Raw genomic sequence first — 22,610 nt, forward strand, 5'->3', positions numbered from 1 at the left:
ATTACACTCACATATGCAGCAGCGTTAAAAATAACTGGTGATGAGCAGCTGCACAAAAGCATCTTCATATGTGGATTATGCAATGGACATGTTCACGCAGCAAACCCTGGTGCTCCTATGAAAACACACATGCATGATGAGCGCAGTGGTTCATACAGGAGGTCAAGCACTGTTTGGGTCCTTGACTTCAGAGCTCTCAATCCATTCGCAGCTTCTGTTTACACAATATACCAGTGATTTTCAACCACTGTGCCGCGGCACACTAGTGTACCATGAGAAACCGTCAGGTGCGCCGTGAGGAATTATCCAATATCACTTTTTATAATTAACATTTATTAATCATCATTTGCAAATATTATGTCAATAATATACATGGACCCAAATATTCCAATTGCATTTGGTTTATTTGCTCAAACGGAAAGAATTGAACAGGGATGGAATATTCCTTTAACCAATCCAATTGAGGTATCTTGTACCCGCTCAAACGGAAAGTTGTCAGACTGCGTTCTTCTTCATGGTGTTTTTCTTCTTCTGTTGTTTATTGGCGGTTGGCAAGCAGCTTTTGTATGCATTACCGCCATCTGTGAAACAGAATCTAAACCCTTCTATACTTTATTCACAAGTGCAGTTTTATTAAAAAAGAAAATATACGTATATCTATATAAAACATGTCCTGAGTTTAATTATAAAATATTAGCAAGATTGAATTTGATCTTTTCCTGTTTAAATTTATCCCAGGTGTGTTCTTTTAGCGCATGCTCAGATATGACGTAACACGCAGATCCAGACGATCTTCAGTTTTAAAAATGGAGGCGAGCAATCGGCATTGGACGAAGCAAAGTTTGTTTTTGATTCAAACTAAATTTCAAGACTGGACAGACGAAAAACTGGCAATACGGAATTATTCCAACAAGTGAAAAAATAACTTGGGGAATCCGGTATCACGTGATGTTGATGTTTATGTTTTACTGGGCATGCCCTATTGACTATTCTGTTTGATTTTCACGGCGCATGTAGACGAGAGATTGGAATATTCCTTTCCATGGATACCATTGTTTCCCGAAAGGTCATTCGGAAAGAGAAAAACTCGTCAACGCGGCTACTGTCATGTGTCTGTGGTGTAAAGACTGGCAGAGCAATGTAATATTGGTCCGTGTGGCAACCTTGTTCCTTCGATAGACTTATTGATGCACGTGTGAGGTCGTGGTGACATTTTGTAAAATTTTTGGTTAGTGGTGTGCCACAAGATTTTTCCAATGTAAAAAACCGTGCCGTGGCTCAAAAAAGGTTGAAAATCACTGCAATATACTATACAGAGATGCACTGTATGTGCCCTTATTTGTACAAGTGCTACCAGGGTCACGCTCATGCAGCAGGCGCTAGAATCCATCAGTCATTTGGTTCCTAACATTTACAAATAGTATTGATCGGGAAGCCTGTCAAATGGCACAAAGCACCAACAAAATGAGGCGAGTTACTTGAGCCGCTGCTCTCTCTCACACTGGCGGACCTCCAACCTACCGATACCAATTCTGCATGATCAATGGAGCAATGAACTGTGCTCCTTAATCGAATGCTACAACCTCAAAAGGTGGATTGCATGTGAAATTCGACATTTGGATTTCCACTAAAAATGTTGTGAGAGTTACAGAAAGACTCCAGTTTAGACTTGGCTTCTTCATGACAATTTAAAATAAAGGGAAGCCGAACGAGGACAAATATATAATATATAATTATATAATATACAATAATCCCTCATTTACTGTGGTTGACCTTAAAAAGTGACGTGAAGTAGGATGAGAGCATTCCTTATTTATAAATCATAGAACATTTTGGATTTTATAACCTGTTCACAAACTTCTAGATGCGTATTTTAACATTATTAGAGCCCTCTAGACATGGAAGTCACCTTTATACTTGTGTTACCCAATATTGTAGATATAATCAGAGAAAATAATCAATTTAAGACGTAAATAAAACTCTAAATGTGTTCCCCTGGTGGTGGTGCAGAGTTGATTTTCTAGTTTCTATGGGCTAATATCACTGGTCGCCAGCCAATCACAGGGTACATATAGACAAACAACCATTCACACTCACATTCATACCTATGGACAATTTGGAGTGTCCAATTAACCTAGCATGTTTTTGGAATGTGGGAGGAAACCGGAGTACCCGGAGAAAACCCACGCATGCACGGGGAGAACATGCAAACTCCACACAGAGATGGCCGAGGGTGGAATTGAACCCTGGTCTCCTAGCTGTGTGCGCGCTAACCACTCGTACGCCGTGCCGCCCAAAATTTTTTCATGTACTCCAAATTATTGTTAGTTGAAAGTTGTTATTAATGACTTTCAACAATTTTCAATCCATGATTATCACCTGCTTCCAAGTAATGATGTTTAGGTAAATAGAACAGCCTGGCTATAATTAGAACATTTATGGTTGTAATTAAGCAAGACTGCAACAACACCATCAGCATTTTTTTTGTTTTTATTTTACTGGGGTTATCTTCTTCGTACTCTTGTGTGACAAGAATATGTCAAGAATAAGGATATAGAGGCTAATCATAACATTACGCTTTTGGGATGTGTCTTTAATGTCTCAGCTAGGCATGCTCCGATCGATCGGCTACCGATCAATGTTAACTGATTTCTGTGAAAAAGCATGTGGTTGTCGTACACCGATGAATACACTGGGATACAGTGAGGTGTCAGGCTGGGAGATGATTTTGCCAGCAACTCATACAGTGGTTTGTACAAATGAACATAAAATATATAAGTACTATGAAATATAAATACTAATAAAAGGTTTTTCTTAACAGTAGTTCAAATCATGGGGGTTTGGAAAACATTTCTGTACCCGGAGAGTGCATGACAGACCGTCATCATCATACTGAGCAACATTAAAACAAAATGCACCACATCATTTCAAACACACGTAGGCACTCGTAATCGGCCTTTACGATGATATCCTTTGAGATTTGATGTGTTGAGCTGTGCTGTACAGTACGCCTTATGAAGGGCATTATGGCTAACACAAGCTGACAGGCATATCTATTAAATGGGGCCCCATTTACATTAAGTGGGTGGTCAGTTGCAGGTACAAGTGGCTCGTGTGTCATCTGCAATGAGAAGATGACACGCGATTTATTTAAATAATGAATCATTTCACGGAGCACACAAAAAGCACTTGAAATAATGCCACCTCTCTGATACATCCTTAATGCAATTATCAATGTTTAAATGGAAGGCTAGTTGTCTGACAGGAGACTAGCAACAGCAGCTAGCAGCATGTGCCATTTTAGGCTTCCTGATGATGACTGAGGTGTCCTTGAGCAAGGCACTACTACAGAGGAAGCTGATGATTAAGATTGTAGTGCAAAATTCACAACAAAAGTTATCTCAGGGTGCTTTAAAGATCAAGCAGGTAGGAGTGTCATGCCGTTGTTCGGTGGGACAAGCAAAGGTGCTGAAACCAATGCACACCCCTAGACGCATGTATGGACCCACACTCCTTAAATATTAAAGAAAACCGACTGAACCCCACATGAGCAAGCAACAACAGAGGCATGGGGGGGGGGGTCTTGAATAGAAACTCTCAAAAGGAGTCTGCAGAGTTGCTATTGAGAGTTGATACCTGTTGACATTATACCAGAGTGTGGAAGTAATTATCAGTCGTCTTGGTGTTGATGGTTCAGTGGGAGGCAGATAAGGAAAAGGAATCATGTTTGCATCCATTCAGCAAAGATTATTAATGATACTACTTATGGGACACACAAAAAAAAAAAACAAGATTTCAATCATCCCAAATATTAGGTGCCGTGCTGTGTGAATGACGTACGTTGGCAACTGTCTATCAAAGTCGTGCAACACCGCTGCGCTCAGTCAGGTAATCAGATGTAATGCAGCTATAATGACTCCCTACAGGGTGAGTGGATGCCAACACATTTTCTATTTGTATCACGTGTAATTAATCCTTTCCCAAAAACATATTTAGACTTTCCTTGAAAAGTTACATTGATATTATCCATGATAACTCGCTCTTGTTACAGCAGAGAAATGACCTTATCCAAAGATGGACAAGGATAAGCAGATCTATGACAACAAAAAAAGAGTGTAGAAAGAAAGAATGTCAAAATGACAGATAAATAGTGCATAATAATAATCAGTCTGCCAGTCCACAGTATGAAAAATCAGTGTGAGAAAATAAAGAATGAAGGGAATGCAGTGGACCTTTGAAAGCCAAACAATCAAAAAACCACAGACTCAAAATTAATTTCCACACAGGAACGTGGCTGGAGCCTATCCCAGTTGACTTTGGGCAAGAGGTAGGGTACACCCTGGACTGGTCACCAGCCAATCGCAGGGCCTGTCTCATATGTATATTTATTTACAAAGTGACGCAGTATCATTCTTCACTTCCTTAATGTGTTTTCTTAAGTACTTCATGTAATGGTAATGGTAATGGTTTTATTTCATTTAAACGTGCATCAGATTACAATTGAGTGCATCACATAATCAGTTCACAGTTCCACATGTCCAAAAGGAGTAGGAAGAAGCAAAGCTTATACCCCTCCATCTGGTACTTTTACAATCAGTAACTGTTACATTTGTTCACTTCCTGCTTTCCATAATACAGTTTAAGGGGTTTTTTTTGTTTTTTGTTTTTGTTTTTTAATAATGCACCTCGTACCGAAGTTGTAGAGAAGTATTGGATGACATTTTTAGGTAATTGGTTATTTTTAGCCTTATGCATTATTTTAGCTGTTTGGAAATTAACTATATCAGCAAGTTTAAGTATTTGTGATTTTAGAAATAAGGAGTTAGTATGTTCTCTGTAGGCGGCATTGTGAATTATCCTATCATGTAGATGTACTGTTTATCTCTTTATTTCATTAAATTTGCCCAAGTCTTATATTCGGGTCTATTTTTACACCTGTTAAGGTTATCAGGTTACCTGGTACATGGACTGTATACTGGAGTTACGATTTTTGTTATTTCCTATAGAGTAAAAAAAATGGGATGTTGACCACCATCTTAGAACAGACTGTGTTCAACAAGCAACAACTAGTTATAGTCACCGCCTTCTGTGTCTTGTGGACAAGCCGTATCAGTAGGAGAAAAATGTTACTTCACTGAAGGTCTTTGTGTTTGATTAAGTGCACTTTAGTCTGGTCAAGAATCCTCTCTTCGCTAATGAGACACGCTACAGATCTCTACTGTCGCACTGAGGCGGCTTCGGCTCTTTAAATAACACTATATGCTCTCTTCAGCCCAGGCAAATAAACTAGCTGAGACAATATGACTGCACACACACACACACACACACACACACACACACACACACGCATACAGTGTGACACTAGCAGTGTGATAACAAAAAAGGCGGGGGAAAGCAGGGTTGAAGACCCATCTCTCCCCTGGGCCTTCATTACCTCATTGAAGCCATTTATTCCACCAAGCTTACAGTATATGTCCTGCCCTCAAATTAATTTAGCAGAAGAGTGACGTGTCCCTCTGTGCCAACACGGGGGCCTTTAGAGCCTCCAGAGCGTTATTGTTTCAAAGCTTAAAAAAACATGCCTGCAGAACACCACATTGTTGCTAAATGTTCAATATGTCAGAAGAGTCCATGTTGGACTGTCAGGGAAAACGTTACACCTAATTTTTCCAAGTGTCTGAGCATACATATACAAAAGAATGTGTGCATTCAATTCTTGTCTAGTCCCCTTACCTTAAAGGGGACCTACAATGCTCTTTTTTCGACCCTTTGAGTTGTGGTCTCCTATAGAGCAGCTACACACAATAACCCACACAGAAAACTTTTTGGATTTTGTAGAATCTGCATCTATTCTAGCTGTATTTCCTTGGATTTGTTCTTCCTGCCAAAATGGTCTGTTTTCATTTATTCCACCCACAGCCGGCCTCCGGGCATGCCCACTTTGCTGCGATTGGTCACACGCCCAAAGTGCTTCTGAACTTGTAACCATATAAGGAAGTCCGACCCTCTGTGACATCACAAAGAGGCACGCCTTTTGAAACCCAACGTTTTGAGCCATCCCAAACTTCTTTTAGGGCTCACTTCCAAATGCGCAAACCCAGGGGTCTCAAACTCAATTTATCTGGGGGCCACTGGAGCTAGGGTCTGGGCGAGGCTGGGCTGCATCAGGTTTTCCAAAGAAAAAAAAAAACAGAAAAATGAATAAACTTTTCTCAAATATCTTCATTTTTATTTTTCTACACAAAATAAGATCAAGAATAAAGAAAATCAATCAATCAGTAATAAATAAATATAATAATAATAAAACGGCAAATAATTAAAAATTAAGAAACCACATATACGTAGTTGGTGGGTAGACAAATTATTTTTTCAGATTAAAATGAACAAAGCATTATTAGAGCCCTGTAGACATGACAAAACACGACTATAGTCACATTTATATTCTTTTTATTTACAACATATTGCGCAACTGCAGGGTCTTGAGACACATGCTAACTCGCAAACTAGAGAGCTAGCGACCTAAACGGTAGCCTCCAAGTTATTTCCTTTAAACTTAAAAAGCCAAAAACTTACCACTTCCACACGGATAGGGAGAATAACTATTAACAGTTATTTAACCTTTAACATGAACATTAATCAAATGTAATATTTTTTTCAGTAGAGTACTAGAATATGCTGGTGTATAAAAAAATATCGCCCAACACTACCATGGACCACCATCCAGCTAAATGTACAGTTTGAGAAGTGAAGTAAGCTTTGACTTTCTGTCACATGTGTTTTACTTGTCCAGTGTCAGTTTGACAACCCTTCTAAAATAGCATCTAATGACAAACTCCACCTTCCACCCTTTGCAGTTTACCCCACTGAGGAGGTCAGTGTTCACCTTTATCCTACACTGTTTGGGGAGCAAAAAGAAAAAAATCGCTAGCAACTGCCTTTCCTTCCCGGCACACATGTGTCATTCCTGCTTGGAGTCTGTAGGTGGTGAGCCATGTCATTCTCACCTCTGCAGCTGTCTGCCTTCCAAAACTCTAATTACGTGTCAAGCTGCAGACTGTCTCTACCAAGCCCCCCCAAACACACACACACACACACACTGTGTGTCTAATGGAGATGTATTCATGGTCACAGAGCTGTTAAATGAAAGAAAACTATTGATACCTTATTGATTGCAAAGGACCCAACTACTTTTAGGAGCTTCTTGGCCTTCATCATGTTCCGCCACCTTTGAATAGGACAGAAGCATATTTCTATTCTCTTTTCTGGAGTGACACATATTCTAATGAGTCCTTATATTTGTTTTCTGTTCGTTTTTGAAGACAGTGCCATGAAATATTACTCAGCTTTGTTCCGCTATCAAGAACCCCCTTTATTAGTTCCTTTCATCTGCACACCTCAACCTTTTCCTCAGTTGTTCTGTCAGCGTGTTCCATCTCTATGGAAAATCTTCAGAAGGAAGCCGAAAGACCTCCTTTAAAAAGACTTCCTTTATGTGACAGTTCTTGATGAAATTTCTCCATGTGCCAGGGAAGACATTGTCGTCGTATTGTTCGTTGTATCAAAAAGGGTGGAAAAAAAGTGTCTTTGTCGAAGAGAGACCCAACAAAAATCACATGTGTTATACACATTGATGATCAGTTCAGTGCAACCCGCATATCAGAGCGGGCGCTGTTTGAGCAGCACACCAAGGAGCAGATCAGCGTGGGTAGAGGCGGCATCGCAGCATCGGGCCCCCTCCTCTCTATTATTAGCTTTTCCTCCTCCTATCTCAGTCACACATGACGAGGTGTAGAGAAGGCGAGGGAGAATAAAAACCATGGGATGAGATTCACACTAGGTTGTATGCTTTCTTTTTATGTTCACTATTTCAGTGTACATTGGAATTTATTAATAAAGTTCTGTTTCTAATCCAATATTATTCAATCCATGAAGTTAGGTGGATGGGGGGAGGTTTTATGATTAGACTAAACGGGAAATGTTATGGAATACCGACTTTTGCACTGACACGTTCTACCGCTTGACTAAAAACCTGACAAGGGAACTAAATTTAAAGTTGAGGTGCACTAGAAGTATGATTGTTTTGATTCAATCACCACCCCAAAATAAAAAAAAAACATGTACAATAAAGCCACAATATCAGTGATAACATACACAATGATTTGGACACCACTTCTTTTTTAGATATGAAAACACTTAATGTTGTATTTACATGGAGTAATTTGGCACACACACAATTGCTTTGCCGCTTGTGTGTGTGTTGAAACAGAACGTTTTGGCAGGAAGCACAAATCCAAGGAAATACAGCTGGAATAGATGCAGATTCTGCTCAATCTGAAAAGTTTTCTGTGCCGGGTTATTGTGTGTAGCTGCTCCATAGGAGGCCACCACTCAATACAAAGGGTCGAAAAATGAGCATAATAGGTCCCCTTTAACAGGAAAGTAAGTCACTTTAGATTATATAGATATAAATTTACACAGAAACGCTCCCTGTGGCCAACTGTTTGTAGGGTTCTGTTATGTCTTGTATAAACATGCTTATTAGTGATAGGCGAGTGTAGGTAGGCCAGCAGGAATGATTGCTAGTTGTATTTCTCCAAAGCTCAAGGGTGACTTGTTGTGTTCCATGACATTTGTTCTCGACTTGACTCGTTTTTAATAATAGGCCAGCAGTTGCCAAATTTGTTAAGAAGCTTGGGAGCCGGTTAGCCAGTTTGGTCTTAAAAATAATAAAAGGGGCTGCCAAAGCACAATTTGCCCTCCTTGCACTGCAAACATGGCATCTGTAAAGCTGAAGTTTATGGTGGAGTTTAAAGAGAAGGGTTGAGCATTCTGGAGGGAACTTCACTAAACATTTCAACACTGACAAAAAAAAAACAAAAAAAACATCCTAATGTCTGCTGACACGAAGAGAGGAGTCTGCTGGAGGGGAGAGAAAAAGAGATAGCAATGGGGTGGTAACAGAAACACAGTACACTAGTGTCCAGAAAAATGAAGCAATATATTTATATATATTTTTTTCATTATATTATATTTCGGGCGGTACGGTGGTCGAGTGGTTAGCATGCAGCTAGGAGACCAGGGTTCAATTCCATCCTCGGCCATCTCTGTGTGGAGTTTGCATGTTCTCCCCGTACATGCGTGGGTTTTCTCCGGGTACTCCGGTTTCCTCCCACATTCCAAAAACATGCTAGGTTAATTGGCGACTCCAAATTGTCCATAGGTATGAATGTGAGTGTGAATGGTTGTTTGTCTATATGTGCCCTGTGATTGGCTGACAACCAGTCCAGGGTGTACCCCGCCTCTCGCCCAAAGACAGCTGGGATAGGCTCCAGCACCCCCGACGACACTCGTGAGGAAAAAGCGGTAGAAAATGAATGAATGAATATTATATTTCGGGCGGCACGGCGGTCAACTGGTTAGCATGCAGCTAGGAAACCAGGGTTCAATTCCACCCTCAGCCATCTCTGTGTGGAGTTTGCATGTTCTCCCCGTGCATGCGTGGGTTTTTTCTCTGGGTACTCCGGTTTTCTCCCATATCCCAAAAACATGCTAGGTTAATTGGCGACTCCAAATGAATGTGAGTGTGAATGGTTGTTTGTCTATATGTGCCCTGTGATTGGCTGCCGACCAGTGCAGGGTGTACCCCGCCTCTCGCCCAAAGACACCTGGGATAGGCTCCAGCACCCCCCGCGACCCTCGTGAGGAAAAAGCGGTAGAAAATGAATGAATGAATACTATGTTTCCTCAAATAAACACAAATCATAAACACCTTACCCTTAATAGATGCCTAGTACTCACTGCAGTTGAGTAAGTTCTTGGCTACCATGTGAGGAAATCCAGTACTAGTACTATCATTGTATTGGCAGTGGAGCCCCCCACACCCCCATCCCAAAACACCTGCACTCTCTTCTCTCCTCATCAGCTCTCAGTAAACAACAAACAGCCGACCGCTCCTTCAACAACTCAATCAACATTTGTAAAGCTGCTCACGCACAGCAGCTCGTTTACAAAAGTGACTCATTCGGCCTGTGCAGCCAACATCTTGATGTCGCTGTGTACGTGCGCCTGTGCGTGTGTGCGGGCTCCACCACACTGCTGCCACTGTGTGAACAGTCCTCACATTCAAGCCTCACAAGAGAGGCAGCGCTCAGCTCCCGTAATCCCTTCAATACACAACCTAAAAACGTTCAGCATCACCACGCTGCGATGTCACACCCCTTTCCTTGACGCTCACACTGTGAGGGATGCTTGTAGAAAAGCCGTCTCCATCCTGTACCCAAATGGGCTGTTCTCTACACACATGCAGGTCACCTGCAGTGCAGGCACGTGAAGACGCTAGCATCAGTCCATGCCCCTAAATCATTTTGATCTATCAATATCTGTATCTGTTTGGGCGGGGCATAAGCCGGAAATGGCCGTGGTGTAACCAGAAACAGGTGTGGCTTAGTACATTATTTTAAATCTGAAATTTACAGAGGTGGCTTGGGCATCTGGTCAGGATGCATCACAGACTCATCCCTGACGAGGTGTTCATGGCACATACAACTGGTAGAAAACCTCAGGGAAGACCCAGGACATGTTGGAGAGACTATGTCTTTCAACTGACCTGGGAACACTTTGGGATCTGCCGGGAGGAGTTGGATGAAGTGGCCGGGAGAGGGAAGTTTCTGCTTCCCTGCTTAGGCTGCTGCCCCCACGACTCGACTCAGATAAGCAGAAGAAGATCGATGGTTCTAGAGTATCTTCTTTGTCTTTCAGCTTTTCCCTTCAGGGGTCGCCACAGCAAACCAATTTCCTCCATCCAACCCTGTCTTCTGCATCTGGCTCTCTCACACCAACTACCCTCATGTCCTCCTTCACTACATCCATAAACCTCCTCTTTGGTCTTCCTCTACGCCTCCTTCCTGGCAGCTCTAAACGCAGCATCCTTCTACCAATATATTCACCTCAGGACATGTCCCAACCATCTCAGTCTGGCCTCTCTGACTTTATCTCCAAGGCCTCTAATATGTAATGTCCCTCTGATTTACTCCTTCCTGATCCTATCCATCCTGGTCACTCCAACTGTGAACCTCAGCATCCACATCTCTGCTACCTCCAGTGCTGCTTCCTGTCTGAAATCATGGATGGTTCTAGAGTGGCTCCTTGAAAGTCATACAATTCTAAAAAGTTTTGTTGTTGTTCCTAATATTAACAGTGGGGATATTTTTACACTTGCATGGCAGTGCCTTGCAAGGAGCTATGCAGCTTTCAACTTCAATTCAATGTATTCATAATTCACAACAGCAGCTATTTCATGGCACTTTACACATGAATACAAACATAATACAAAAAAAAGTTGGTCATGCTTCAACACGGATCATACTATATAAGATGATTTGCTCACATTGTCGTATAAGCGCAAATGTTTCAAAGCTCAGTTTTAATGTGCTAGTTTCATTCCAAGCTGAGGGGGCAGAAAACAAAGAGATGGACAAAAAGCTAATCCAGAAAAGGCAGAAAGCCAAAGAGATATCCCAGAGTCCCTTCTACTGGCAGTGGCCTGAACGTTGACCGGATTTGACATGTTCTCCGTTTCACACACAAGCAAAAGTAGCTGAGAAGGTTCAACAGTTTGGTTACGAGCTGTCCTAGTACATATTTGCTCATGAACGAGTACAACTTTTTCTCAGAGTATACTTAACCTCTGTTGGTCGCTTGTATTTCATTTTTCAAGGATGTTTGTTTGAAGGCGGTGTCATTTGTACAAATCTGTTGACTTGAGAATTTACCTCAGTGGTACAATAATAGGTGAATGCATCACACGCTGTTTGACTGTTTTTTCTTGCCTCTTATCAATAATGCAGTGTGTTTAGAGGCAGAACTAATTGTTGTCTACTTGTTTCTTCACTGTCACATATTATCGATGTACCTTCTCCAATAGTGCAGACAAGTAAGAGCATTTTGGCAAAGGCACAAAAATGAGATGAAATTCACCTCATCTGCAAGGTGTTTCTTACATTCAATAAGATCTGCCTATTTGATTTGCAATCTCTGCAGACTATGTTGACATGTACTGGTTCTTGTTTGTCCAATAGCTGATAATCCAATAGTTGATTTGTAGTGCTCAATGTACTTTACTGGGGTTTTCTTTCTTACATAATTGAGTGTAAGTCAAATTTGTTTAAGCACGTCAAGATATGACCTAAGATAGGCAAGATAACCAATCAAAAACTGGCTGTGGGACACAAATGGTACTTAGGACAGCCGCTGGACAACAGTCACTCATATGTGTGTGACAGTCAATAGTCCAAGCAAATGTCCCCCAAAAATAATTGAATTCATGGGACTAGATGAGCATCCTTACGAGGTGGAAGACATCGGTTCGATGACCTGAGTCTCTGTTGCCTATAGACCATTACATGGAAAATTTTGACATAGAAAAATGAATCTGCATTATGGACACATGTAGTACATATAAATTGTTTTAGGCTTTCAGTAAATGTATACAAAGTCATAGCATATATGCTAGATATGCCAGCCTCATTGGTTCGATGCATGAACAAAGATGTTTGATCATTTTCAAATGTGAAGATTTGCCATGTTCTCATGCTCATGCTTACTAAACGACATTCTTCTGACAAGACATCAACTACTCATATCGCTGGCCTACCTTGAACATTGCCAGCCCGGATCTCCTCTCTGCTCTTCACAACTGGCATGATGGAGTGAGCTGCTGGGATTCGACTCCTCCTCTCATAGCCTCGGATGAAGAGTCGGTGGGCACAGGAAGTCACTCACGGAAGCTTGAAGGCGGAGGGACGTTGCAAGGAGAGGCAATAGAGTGGCCTGTAGCTGAGAACCGCTGCTTGGAGCGAGGCAGGGTAAGGTTGGGCGGTGTATCAATGTGAGGATGCAAAAGGCTGCGGTTGTGTAAATGTACTACAAAATGAGGCTGATATTTGAACTTGTTGACAAGCAGCTCTAAAAGGTGAACCACAAGAAAATAAAAGATGTTGGATGATGGAACATCATGGAGGAATGTTGGTTCAGTGGCATTTTTTTCCACAAGCTCTGCTCCAACACTGACTACAACTCAGCCAGGTCTCCTCCCAGAAGTCTGTGCAGTTGCCGTGGAGATGAGAGGATGAGAACCAGTGTACCGTATGTATTTATATTCTCTTCTTCTCTCCTCTCTTCCTCTCTCTTTGCCTGTTGAATTCCGTCGCTAGCCAGCCATGTTTAGCGGTTTCCCGACTCGATGTTGGATCTTCTCTTCTTCAGCCTGAAGGAGAAAGAACAGCATCAGCAAATGAAGGCTGTTTGTAGAACAAAGTTTTATGACGGTGACAGCTTGACACACTGGAACTAATCGGTCAGTGAATAAATCAACTAGTTGACCTCAGAGGTTCCACTCTGTTTGTTTTTCTGTTGTTCTAATTGTCGCAAAACACCTTACACCACTGATTCAATCAGGGTAGTGTAATCTCTACTAACTGGGATTGGATGTACTTCATAAGTTCTAAACCAGGGGTCTCAAACATGCGGCCCGCGCCTTTTTTGACGCCCCCGCCTTGATATGAAAGTTTAATATTAGTGCAGCCCGCGCAAGTTTGATATGGATGCTGTATGGTATCATGTACCCTTAAAAAATTATTACGTTTGATTAATGTTCATGTTAAAGGTTAAATAACTGTTAATAGTTATCCTCCCTATCCGTGTGGAAGTGGTACGTTTTTGGCTATTTAAGTTTAAAGGAAATAACTTGAAGGCTACCGTTTAGGTCGCTTGCTCTCTAGTTTGCGAGTTAGCATGTGTCTCAAGACCCTGCAGTTGCGCAATATGTTGTAAATAAAAAGAGTATAAATGTGACTATAGTCGTGTTTTGTCATGTCTACAGGGCTCTAATAATGCTTTGTTCATTTTAATCTGAAAAAAATAATTTGTCTACCAACCAACTATATGTGGTTTCTTAAGGTTTTATTATTTGCCGTTTTTATTATTAGATTTATTTATTACTGATTGATTGATTTTCTTTATTTTTTTTATTTATTTTTCATCTTATTTTGTGCAGTAAGATATTTGAGAACAGTGGAATGTTTTATCAGAGCTTTTCTTGTAGAAAATCGGAACCAAAGCAAAGTTTATTCATTTTTCTGTTTTTAATAAATGCGTTTTTTTGGGGGGGGTTTTTTGGAAAACCTGATGCGGCCCAGTCTCGCCCAGACCCTAGCTCCAGTGGCCCCCAAGTAAATTGAGTTTGAGACCCCTGTTCTAAACACTGCATCATTTTGCTTTGCTGTTTGATGTACACTAAGTGGGGACGCTCTTAATCACTCTTCTTTACATAAATAAATCCTTCATTAAAGGCAAAACGTGGAAGTGGTCGTGCCATGTTAGTTAAAGAGTTACGCACTCACAGCGTGGTAATTCTTCACCGCTTAGCCCTAAATCATGAATCTTCCTTATGGATACGACACCACCACTGACCTGCACCTAACTAGATAGGCCCGTGTGTATACATCACCACTTAACAGAAGAAAGAGTTGTTAAAAAAAAAAAAACAGGCTTCACTATACATCTTAAAATAAAGCCTGGCCTCTCAATCAGCTACAGACATGGGAGCTGTAGGTTTCCTAATTTTGTTTTTTCTCCGGCAAATGGGCGAACCTAGCAGAAGCTGATGTTAAAATGTGACTGTAGTGTAGCTCATGCTTAGCTATGCTAACTATGCTAACGTTTGTATGTGTTATGTTGGACAGTTACAATGTGTATTTAACAAAGTGGATAAAATCCACAATAGCACCTGTTGTGTAGCTCTGTAGCTCATTCTTAGCTATGCTAACTATGCTAACGTTTGTATGTGTTATGTTGGACAGTTAACAATGTATTTACCAAAGTGGATAAAAATCCACAACAGCACCTGTTGTGTAGCTCTGTAGCTCATTCTTAGCTATGCTAACTATGCTAATGTTTGTATGTGTTATGTTGGACAGTTACAATGTGTATTTAACAAAGTGGATAAAATCCACAACAGCACCTGTTGTGTAGCTCTGTAGCTCATTCTTAGCTATGCTAACTATGCTAATGTTTGTATGTGTTATGTTGGACAGTTACAATGTGTATTTAACAAAGTGGATAAAATCCACAACAGCACCTGTTGTGTAGCTCTGTAGCTCATTCTTAGCTATGCTAACTATGCTAATGTTTGTATGTGTTATGTTGGACAGTTACAATGTGTATTTAACAAAGTGGATAAAATCCACAACAGCACCTGTTGTGTAGCTCTGTAGCTCATGCTTAGCTATGCTAACTATGCTAATGTTTGTATGTGTTATGTTGGACAGTTACAATGTATTTAACAAAGTGGATAAAATCCACAACAGCACCTGTTGGAGTCACACTGACAGGTGTGGACAAAAACAACTCATCAACATTAAAGCTACAGACACACACAATGGTGTATTCCCAGTACAGTGTACTTAAAAGTACTTAACAGCAAATAGACTTCTAATACACAATTGTAGGATCTCGTAGATGTGTTCAAAATTGTCACAGGTGTGGCGTGTCAGTGTTTATCATAGATGTACTGCATATTTTCCCGGAAAGTGCAGCATAAAGAGCAAACATAACCGTACATAATTGCATTACTGTGATTACATGCACCTTCACAATGCACCACACTTAAATGAATTGAAGTGAATTTACGCTATCAGTGTAGTTGGAGCTGCCTTCTGTCATATACTAGAGATGCTTTTTGCTCAAAACCTCATTCAGCAATGTGCTACAACATGAAATAAGACATGGATACAGTAGCACACGTACAGAGGAGATGGATAAAGATCAAAAGCTGGGCCTGGGAAACAACCAATTAGTCACATCAGGGTGAAATAGGGTTTAAATAGAAAGACGGAAGCTACTGCTGCTGAGGAAAGTTCATGCACAGTACATTTCCATTTCCATCATGCAAAACAAGCGTGTGTGCATTCAGTGCACACACCTATACTCTTCATGCTCATTTGAAAAGGGACGCTATATATGCACTACTCACCTAATTAACTCTCTTCTGCAAAACATAATTTACAGAGCACAATGCAGATGTTTTACAGGGAGCGCAGATAAATACAAAGACAGAGCAAAAAAAAAAAAAAAGGAGCCGTCCATTTTTTCCTTTCATAAGAAAGATGGTAATGTTTCACCTTAAGGTTAAAAAGGCAATGTGACGGTAAAGCACAACATAAACAAAAATGAGGGAAATGTGACAGAAAGATGAGCTCATTTGGTGTATATGTGTGTTATTTAATCTGTCTATCAGTCTGTCTCAATCTCTTTTGAATGAAGATGTCATTAAAATAAAACTAAAATAATATAATAGTGTCATATTTTTCAAATCAGAGTAAAAGATATAATATTTTACATACAGTAATTCAATCTAATGAAATCCTATAGTATCTATATAGCCTATATATATCTTATAGTATCCAAAACATAAATCAAATGAATGAAATATGTGTAAAATATTTGTCAAAGGTTACAAATTTTGCTCCTTTTAACAAGAAAGTATTTGCTTGTGTAATATACGTGTACTGATTAAAAATTGAAATACACGAGAAGGGTTGTGAGAAACATTGTATAATTTAGTCATAGAAAATACGTCATGTATTGGCATAAAGTGGACAGTAACAGTAGATAAACTAATAATAAAGAACAAAAATGCCACAGATTTACAAGTCTCACATGTGCCTGCTTGATGAGAAATACTAATATTTTCCTGGCCTCCCAATAAATAAAAAAAATGAGCCTGAAGTTTGAGAAACCCTGATTTCGTGCATGTATGGGATATTGATATGTGTGTTATGTAAAGTAGACACAAATCCACACAGACAGACAGATAGATAGATAGACAGACACTAAACGATAGTTAACCTACCTAGAGTAACATTTAAGAATCCCGCAAGAATGTGGTGCAAAGTAAACGGGTGTGGGTGGGACCAAAAGAGAAGAAAAAGGGGGAAAAAGTCATTCATGGAGCTTTTTTGTTTTTTTTTGTCAGAAAATTGATCCAAGTTGGTAAAAGGTGAGAGTTTGGAGACAGAGGTGTGGGAATGGTCAAATGGTGATGGGAAGATGTTGATGATGGGAGAGGAGTGTCAAAAGAGGACAAGAAGAAAAGATGGCAATGATGAGAAAAGTCGACTTTTCTCAGTCATAAATAGAGAAAATTGTACACAAGGTAGATGGTGAAGTAGATGAGGAGGCAAATAACAGACACAGAGACTATGTGAAAAGATGAAGCACCTCCCAGCACCGCGATGAGGAAGAGGAAAAATATAAAGCGAAAGAAAAAATTGAATACTCCAAAGCCTTCCGTTTTTGCTGTGTTTAGTGGGGCAAAGAGGGGAGCTTTCAGTTTTATCCCCCCCCCCACTCTGTCGCTCTTGCTGTCTGCTTTCCTCCTCAAAGAAAGATGCTTCCTTTGGATGAGCGCTATACCTTTTGCCTGCAGACAGACAGGCTGCAAAGTGTGGAGGCCAGGAGCACCACTGGTTGGTGTGAGGCGCAGCACACAACTCCAACTGTGCTCGCTTGCACTCCTCCAAAGGGAGAGCGAATGAGAGAGAGAGAGAATTGTGGAGGTGGGGTCCCTCCATAGGATGCTGAATGAGATGCTACAGAAGGGAGGGTGCAACAATTGTCAAGGCAATGGTTGTTGTATCCTGGGAGAAATGGCTCCCTCTGTTGGTACCTTGTAGGTAGTTCACTTTTCAATTAGGGTAACGCTACCATACATAATACATAGTCAGATTTTTTTAATAATCAGTAAAACATTTTTTGTGGTCAGGAATATGAGTTTTAAAAAAAAATGACATCTTAGTCGGCACGGCGCACTAGTGGTTAGCGCGCAGACCTCACAGCTAGGAGACCAGGGTTCAATTCCACCCTCGGCCATCTCTGTGTGGAGTTTGCATGTTCTCCCCGTGCATGCGTGGGTTTTCTCCGGGTATTCCGGTTTCCTCCCACATTCCAAAAACATGCTAGGTTAATTGGCGACTCCAAATTGTCCATAGGTATGAATGTGAGTGTGAATGGTTGTTTGTCTGCCCAAAGACAGCTGGGATAGGCTCCAGCACTCCCCGCGACCCTCATGAGGAAAAGCGGTAGAAAATGAATGAATGAATGAATGACATCTTAGTGTCCATCCATCCATCTTCCTCCGCTTATCCGGGTCCGGGTCACAGGGGCAGCAGTCTCAGTAGGGAAGCCCAGACTTCCCGGTCCCCGGCCACCACCTCCAGCTCCACCGGGAGGAAACCAAGGCGTTTACAGGCCACCTGTGAGACATAATCCCTCCAGCGTGTCCTAAGTCTGCCCCGGGGCCTTTTCCCGGCTGGGCATGCCTGGAACACCTCACCAAGGAGGCGACCGGGATGCATCCGGACTAGATGCCCGACTGGATACTCCTCCACCTGGGGCAGGACCTCATTCCCAACCCAGAGGGAGCACTCCACTCCACCCTTGTTCAACTCCAGAGTAGAACAAGGTCCAGCCCCTCTCAAGGAGTTTGGTTCCAGAACCCAAACTGTGGCTCGAGTTGAGTCCGACTATGTCTAGTCGGAATATCTCGAACATCTCACACAAGTTCAGGTTCTTTCCTCTCCAGAGAAGTGACATTCCATGTCCCAAGAACCAGATTTGGCTGCCGAAGACCAGGTCGCCCAGGCACCCGCCCTTAACCGCCACCCAACACACAATGCACCGGACCCTTATGCTTGCCCCCGTAGGTGGTGGGTCTACGAAGGGGAGATCCCTTGTGGCTTCTTCGGGCTGGGAATGTCAGTGGGATTGAGAAGGGCCTTAAAGTATTCCTTCCATCGTCCGACTACATCCCGAGTCGACGTCAACATTTTGGTGTTTTTTCTTTATTTTTGTAAACAATACATTTGAAAATTCCTGAATAAAAATACTGTCCTACACTAATATTTTTACATTAAAGAGTGGTTAAAACCTTATATTGGTGTATTAACCATTACAGAATTTTTTTACAAAAATGATTTTTGGTAATCACCAATGCTGTGAATTTAAAAAAAAAACCTGTGGCATAAACTTTCATTATCATACACTATACTGAAAGAAAGTCGACATTATTCATTATTATAAGTTACTTATATCTATCTATTTAATTGTATTTACGTTCATTGTATTTAGTTTATACTTTTTTATTTATCATATCCCAATATTTTTTTTGTGGTCGTACAGGTTTATGGTTCATTATTATTCAAGTGCTTCCATTCATTTATTAATAAGGATCTTTTTAAAGCATAATAATTTAATTTTTACATCATTTGGGTTACAACTCACCCTGGTAGGGGTATAGGTAATTGCAACAAAATACCGTTTTGTATTTGACATTCATTTACATAATCTGTGATGGTGTAGTAGAAATCCAAGTGTGTGTCATTTATTGCAGACAAATATGGTCACCATATGTAAAAAAAAAGAACCACTGAATTACACTTGCTCAAACAAAAAGTGCTACAATAGTGCCCGGTCTCCCCTATTGTACTGTATGCCCAACGAGCACCCTCTATTGGTGAAAATCTGTCATTACAGCTTACCTGAAACGTGTTGGCCACCTGTTTCCCAATGGGAGCATGAAGCAAACGAACCAATAGCTCTGAATAGTACAGACATCTATATGCATTTTGTCTACGTTTAAGCTGCTTTCTATGACCGCCTGGTCGATGGCTGGTCGTCCCGTCGATCCAAAATGGATAAAAGAAGCCGGATGATTTGACCTCTAATTTGAAAAGAATTGCGTTCCCTTTATTGAACAACGTACTTCCCCCTTCTCATATGAACTTTTGAAAGCTTTTGGCGGGCTACTGATTACTTCCGGTCTTGCCTCGCGCTACCCTTTGTGGCCCCTCCTTTTCCGGTCAGTCAATCAGCTTCTTGCCCGCCTTTCCGTCCCCAACCTGTCTCGCTCTGGTCAGTAGTTAAAGTATTTATGTCCACTGGAAGTCTTTGAATGGGGAAAATATGTAAAAATAATCATGCAGTTTATCATTCTGGGTCTTTTTCCCTACCAGTTAGAATTTGTTGCACCTGCTTCCAGTCCATAATTAGCTCCAGGGGAGTTGTTTTTGGCTGTCGTGGTCATCTATTCACCTCCCTGCTAGCTTCTAGACAACCCCTCTCCATCAGGTGTATGTATTTTGCCCTTAGGCTTATAGACTAGTTTAAGTATTCTGGTTGTAACTGCAACTTTTGTGCGCCCTCTGTGCCCTTTGTTTCCATGTTCCCTATTAACTATGTGTGCATTAAATACTTTTCTTGGAATGCAACCTCATGCATTAACTTGCATTAACTCTCACCAAAACCTTTAGACACTTGCAGCGTGAAATGCTCCATAAACAAAGTCAAGACCAGGCATTAATAAAACCTTTTATTGTGTTTGTCACAAGTCTGGTTACCAGACAAAACTTACAAAAGTTATCATTTACTTCCTATCACACATACGCTTTTGTGCAATTCTGTTTACACGACAATCCTCATGGTATGTCTCCAGTAAAAGCAAATGAAAGCTGGATGAGACTAACATGATCCATTAACATAAATTATTTGACATGGTAAGTGAGGAGCGAAAGTAGTTCAATTATATACAAACCGTATCAACCCTGAAAAATACATGACATACACAAACCATTCAACTGCAACCTTTGTAACGTTCCTAGACATAAGTCAGAAGCCTGCACGGAAGTATTTACAGATGCATTATGTCTACAAAGCACAACAGTAGAGCACCTAAGACAAAAGTTGAATAAAAACCGGAGAACAGTCAAATGTGAATACTTATAGCTTTGTAGCTGTTCAGTTTGAGCTGGAATTGATAACATTTGTGCACTGGGGTTCACAGAAGGAGCCAAAGCGCCCATAGATGTCTTTGGCCCGGACTGCAAAATGATATGTGGAGCCGGACTGGAATTGAGTCAGGGTGCAGGCCATTGGCAGTGGCAAGGCCTTCACCTCCCCGATCTTCTTCCAGTGCTGCTGAGCTGCGTTGCTGCTGGAATTGGTGTTTGAGTCTTGGTGGTAAGCATACAGGTGGTAGCTTTCAACAGCCGCGCACGTTAGATCGGTTTCGGACACACACCACGATAGCACTATGCCGGTTTGACTTGGCACCAGCTTGAGCTGAGGCTGCTGGGGAGGCGAGGTCCGCTGAGCCTCAGGCGGCAGGCTCATGGGTGTAGGTGCAGCCGGGAGCGGTGGCAGTGTTGTGCTGGAGCCACGGCTTGGCGTAGTGGTTGTTGAAGTACGGGATTTCGTTGAAGACTCCTACAATCAAGAAAACATGTTTCAGATCATCTACCAAAGTTAGAAAATGCAATTAAAACATTCCATATTTTATAAACAAAATAATTGAAAGTCCTTTTCCACTTACGGCCTTTACCAGGACTCAAACTTACTGAATTAAATCATATGCAACCATTTTGTTGTGTCGATTTGAACAAAAAAAAACGGCCCACAAGTTTGGGGAAAGTAAGAATCATATTTGTCCTCTTTATGTGAGCGCTGAATATGGAATTATATATTATGGAATATGGAACAATGTCACGTTTTATTCTTTTTGATTAGCTATTTCTCTATAATTGTCAACCCATTGACAATCGCAGTTGGTCGTTACTCGATATAAAACAGTCTGACTGACAGTATCATCTTACAAACAACGCTTAACTCATCACACAGCAACTTAACACTCAAAAAGGTAGCAATGAGCTACCTATGGTGGCCCTGCAGCGGTGTACTCTTTTGTCACAAAATTGTCACTGCACCAGCTGGTGCGCCGCCACAGCTGATCTCGGCGCAGCCCAGTCTCGCTGCGCCACAAAATGAGAGCCTAGTGTGTCAAACTTAATGACCTCTTGTGATTTCCGGTGGGTTGATAATATCATTGTTAGTTCAATATCAGGATTAGTATTTACAGTGTATACATTTGTTGTCCAATGAAATGCATGTATCTGTAAATCGTGCCATTGTGCGGTTTTGTATAGCGATGGATTAATTTTTTCAGATTAAAAACTGAAGAACCCTGACATTTGGAAATACGTGCTTCTCATTAGACAGCCTTTGTATACAAAACGAGACTTGGTGAATTTAGATATTGAAAATGGAATGTTACAAAAACATTAAAGAATGCAATTCCAAATTCTCACCAGCTGGGGGCGGTTGTGCGCGGATGGATTACTGCTGGAGGTGTTCTGGCTGCTTTGTGGGGAAGACCTGGCCCCTGAGCCTGAGGAGAGAGCACAAATGAGACACCTTGTCTTATGCCACACCCACCCAAGAAGTTTAATAACTTAAACTGGTTAAGTAGGATCTGGTAAAAAACACAATCAGTTGCAACCAAAACCTTAACACATTTTGTTGAAGGTAAACATTGGCCTAATAATAATAAGTATTGGGAAATACACGCAGACTTACTGCTTGGAATGCTGACTGTATGCGAACGCTGGGTCGGCGAGGGGGCTGGGACTGTGGCCGCCTTCACTCCAGTCACTGCAAAGCAGGATGCAATTCTTCAGATTCAAGTGGGAAAATGTAGTGAATGGGAATAGACAGGCATATCA

General features: G+C 41.2%; 2 protein-coding genes across 10 annotated transcripts in view; both read right to left on the bottom strand.

The window, feature by feature from the left end:
* Positions 1–17,526, bottom strand: part of grin2bb (glutamate receptor, ionotropic, N-methyl D-aspartate 2B, genome duplicate b) — a 95,705-nt gene extending 78,179 nt beyond the window's left edge. For 3 of the 5 annotated variants that reach the window (XM_078793317.1, XM_078793316.1, XM_058069446.2), the window contains exons 1-2: positions 16,910–17,526; positions 12,653–13,264 (exon numbers count right to left, since the gene is read on the bottom strand). In XM_078793317.1, coding sequence (XP_078649443.1) covers positions 12,653–12,661 — 9 coding nt within the window. In that variant the 5' untranslated portion in view covers positions 12,662–13,264; positions 16,910–17,526. Of the gene's footprint in view, positions 1–12,652; positions 13,265–16,030; positions 16,426–16,909 lie in introns of those variants that run through there. The other 2 variants (XM_058069447.2, XM_058069445.2) reach the window with 2 other exon arrangements.
* Positions 17,527–20,393: 2,867 nt separating this feature from the next.
* atf7ip (activating transcription factor 7 interacting protein) overlaps positions 20,394–22,610 on the bottom strand; it is a 35,956-nt gene continuing 33,739 nt past the window's right edge. For all 5 annotated transcript variants that reach the window (XM_058070503.2, XM_058070494.2, XM_058070528.2 and 2 more), the window contains exons 11-13: positions 22,465–22,539; positions 22,197–22,276; positions 20,394–21,318 (exon numbers count right to left, since the gene is read on the bottom strand). In XM_058070503.2, coding sequence (XP_057926486.2) covers positions 20,851–21,318; positions 22,197–22,276; positions 22,465–22,539 — 623 coding nt within the window. In that variant the 3' untranslated portion in view covers positions 20,394–20,850. The remainder of the gene's footprint in view (positions 21,319–22,196; positions 22,277–22,464; positions 22,540–22,610) is intronic.

This window comes from Doryrhamphus excisus, linkage group LG9 (genome assembly GCF_037039965.1).
Source record: "Doryrhamphus excisus strain RoL-2023G ecotype Guam linkage group LG9, RoL_Dexc_Guam_v1.1, whole genome shotgun sequence".
NCBI classification, from domain to species: domain Eukaryota; kingdom Metazoa; phylum Chordata; class Actinopteri; order Syngnathiformes; family Syngnathidae; genus Doryrhamphus; species Doryrhamphus excisus.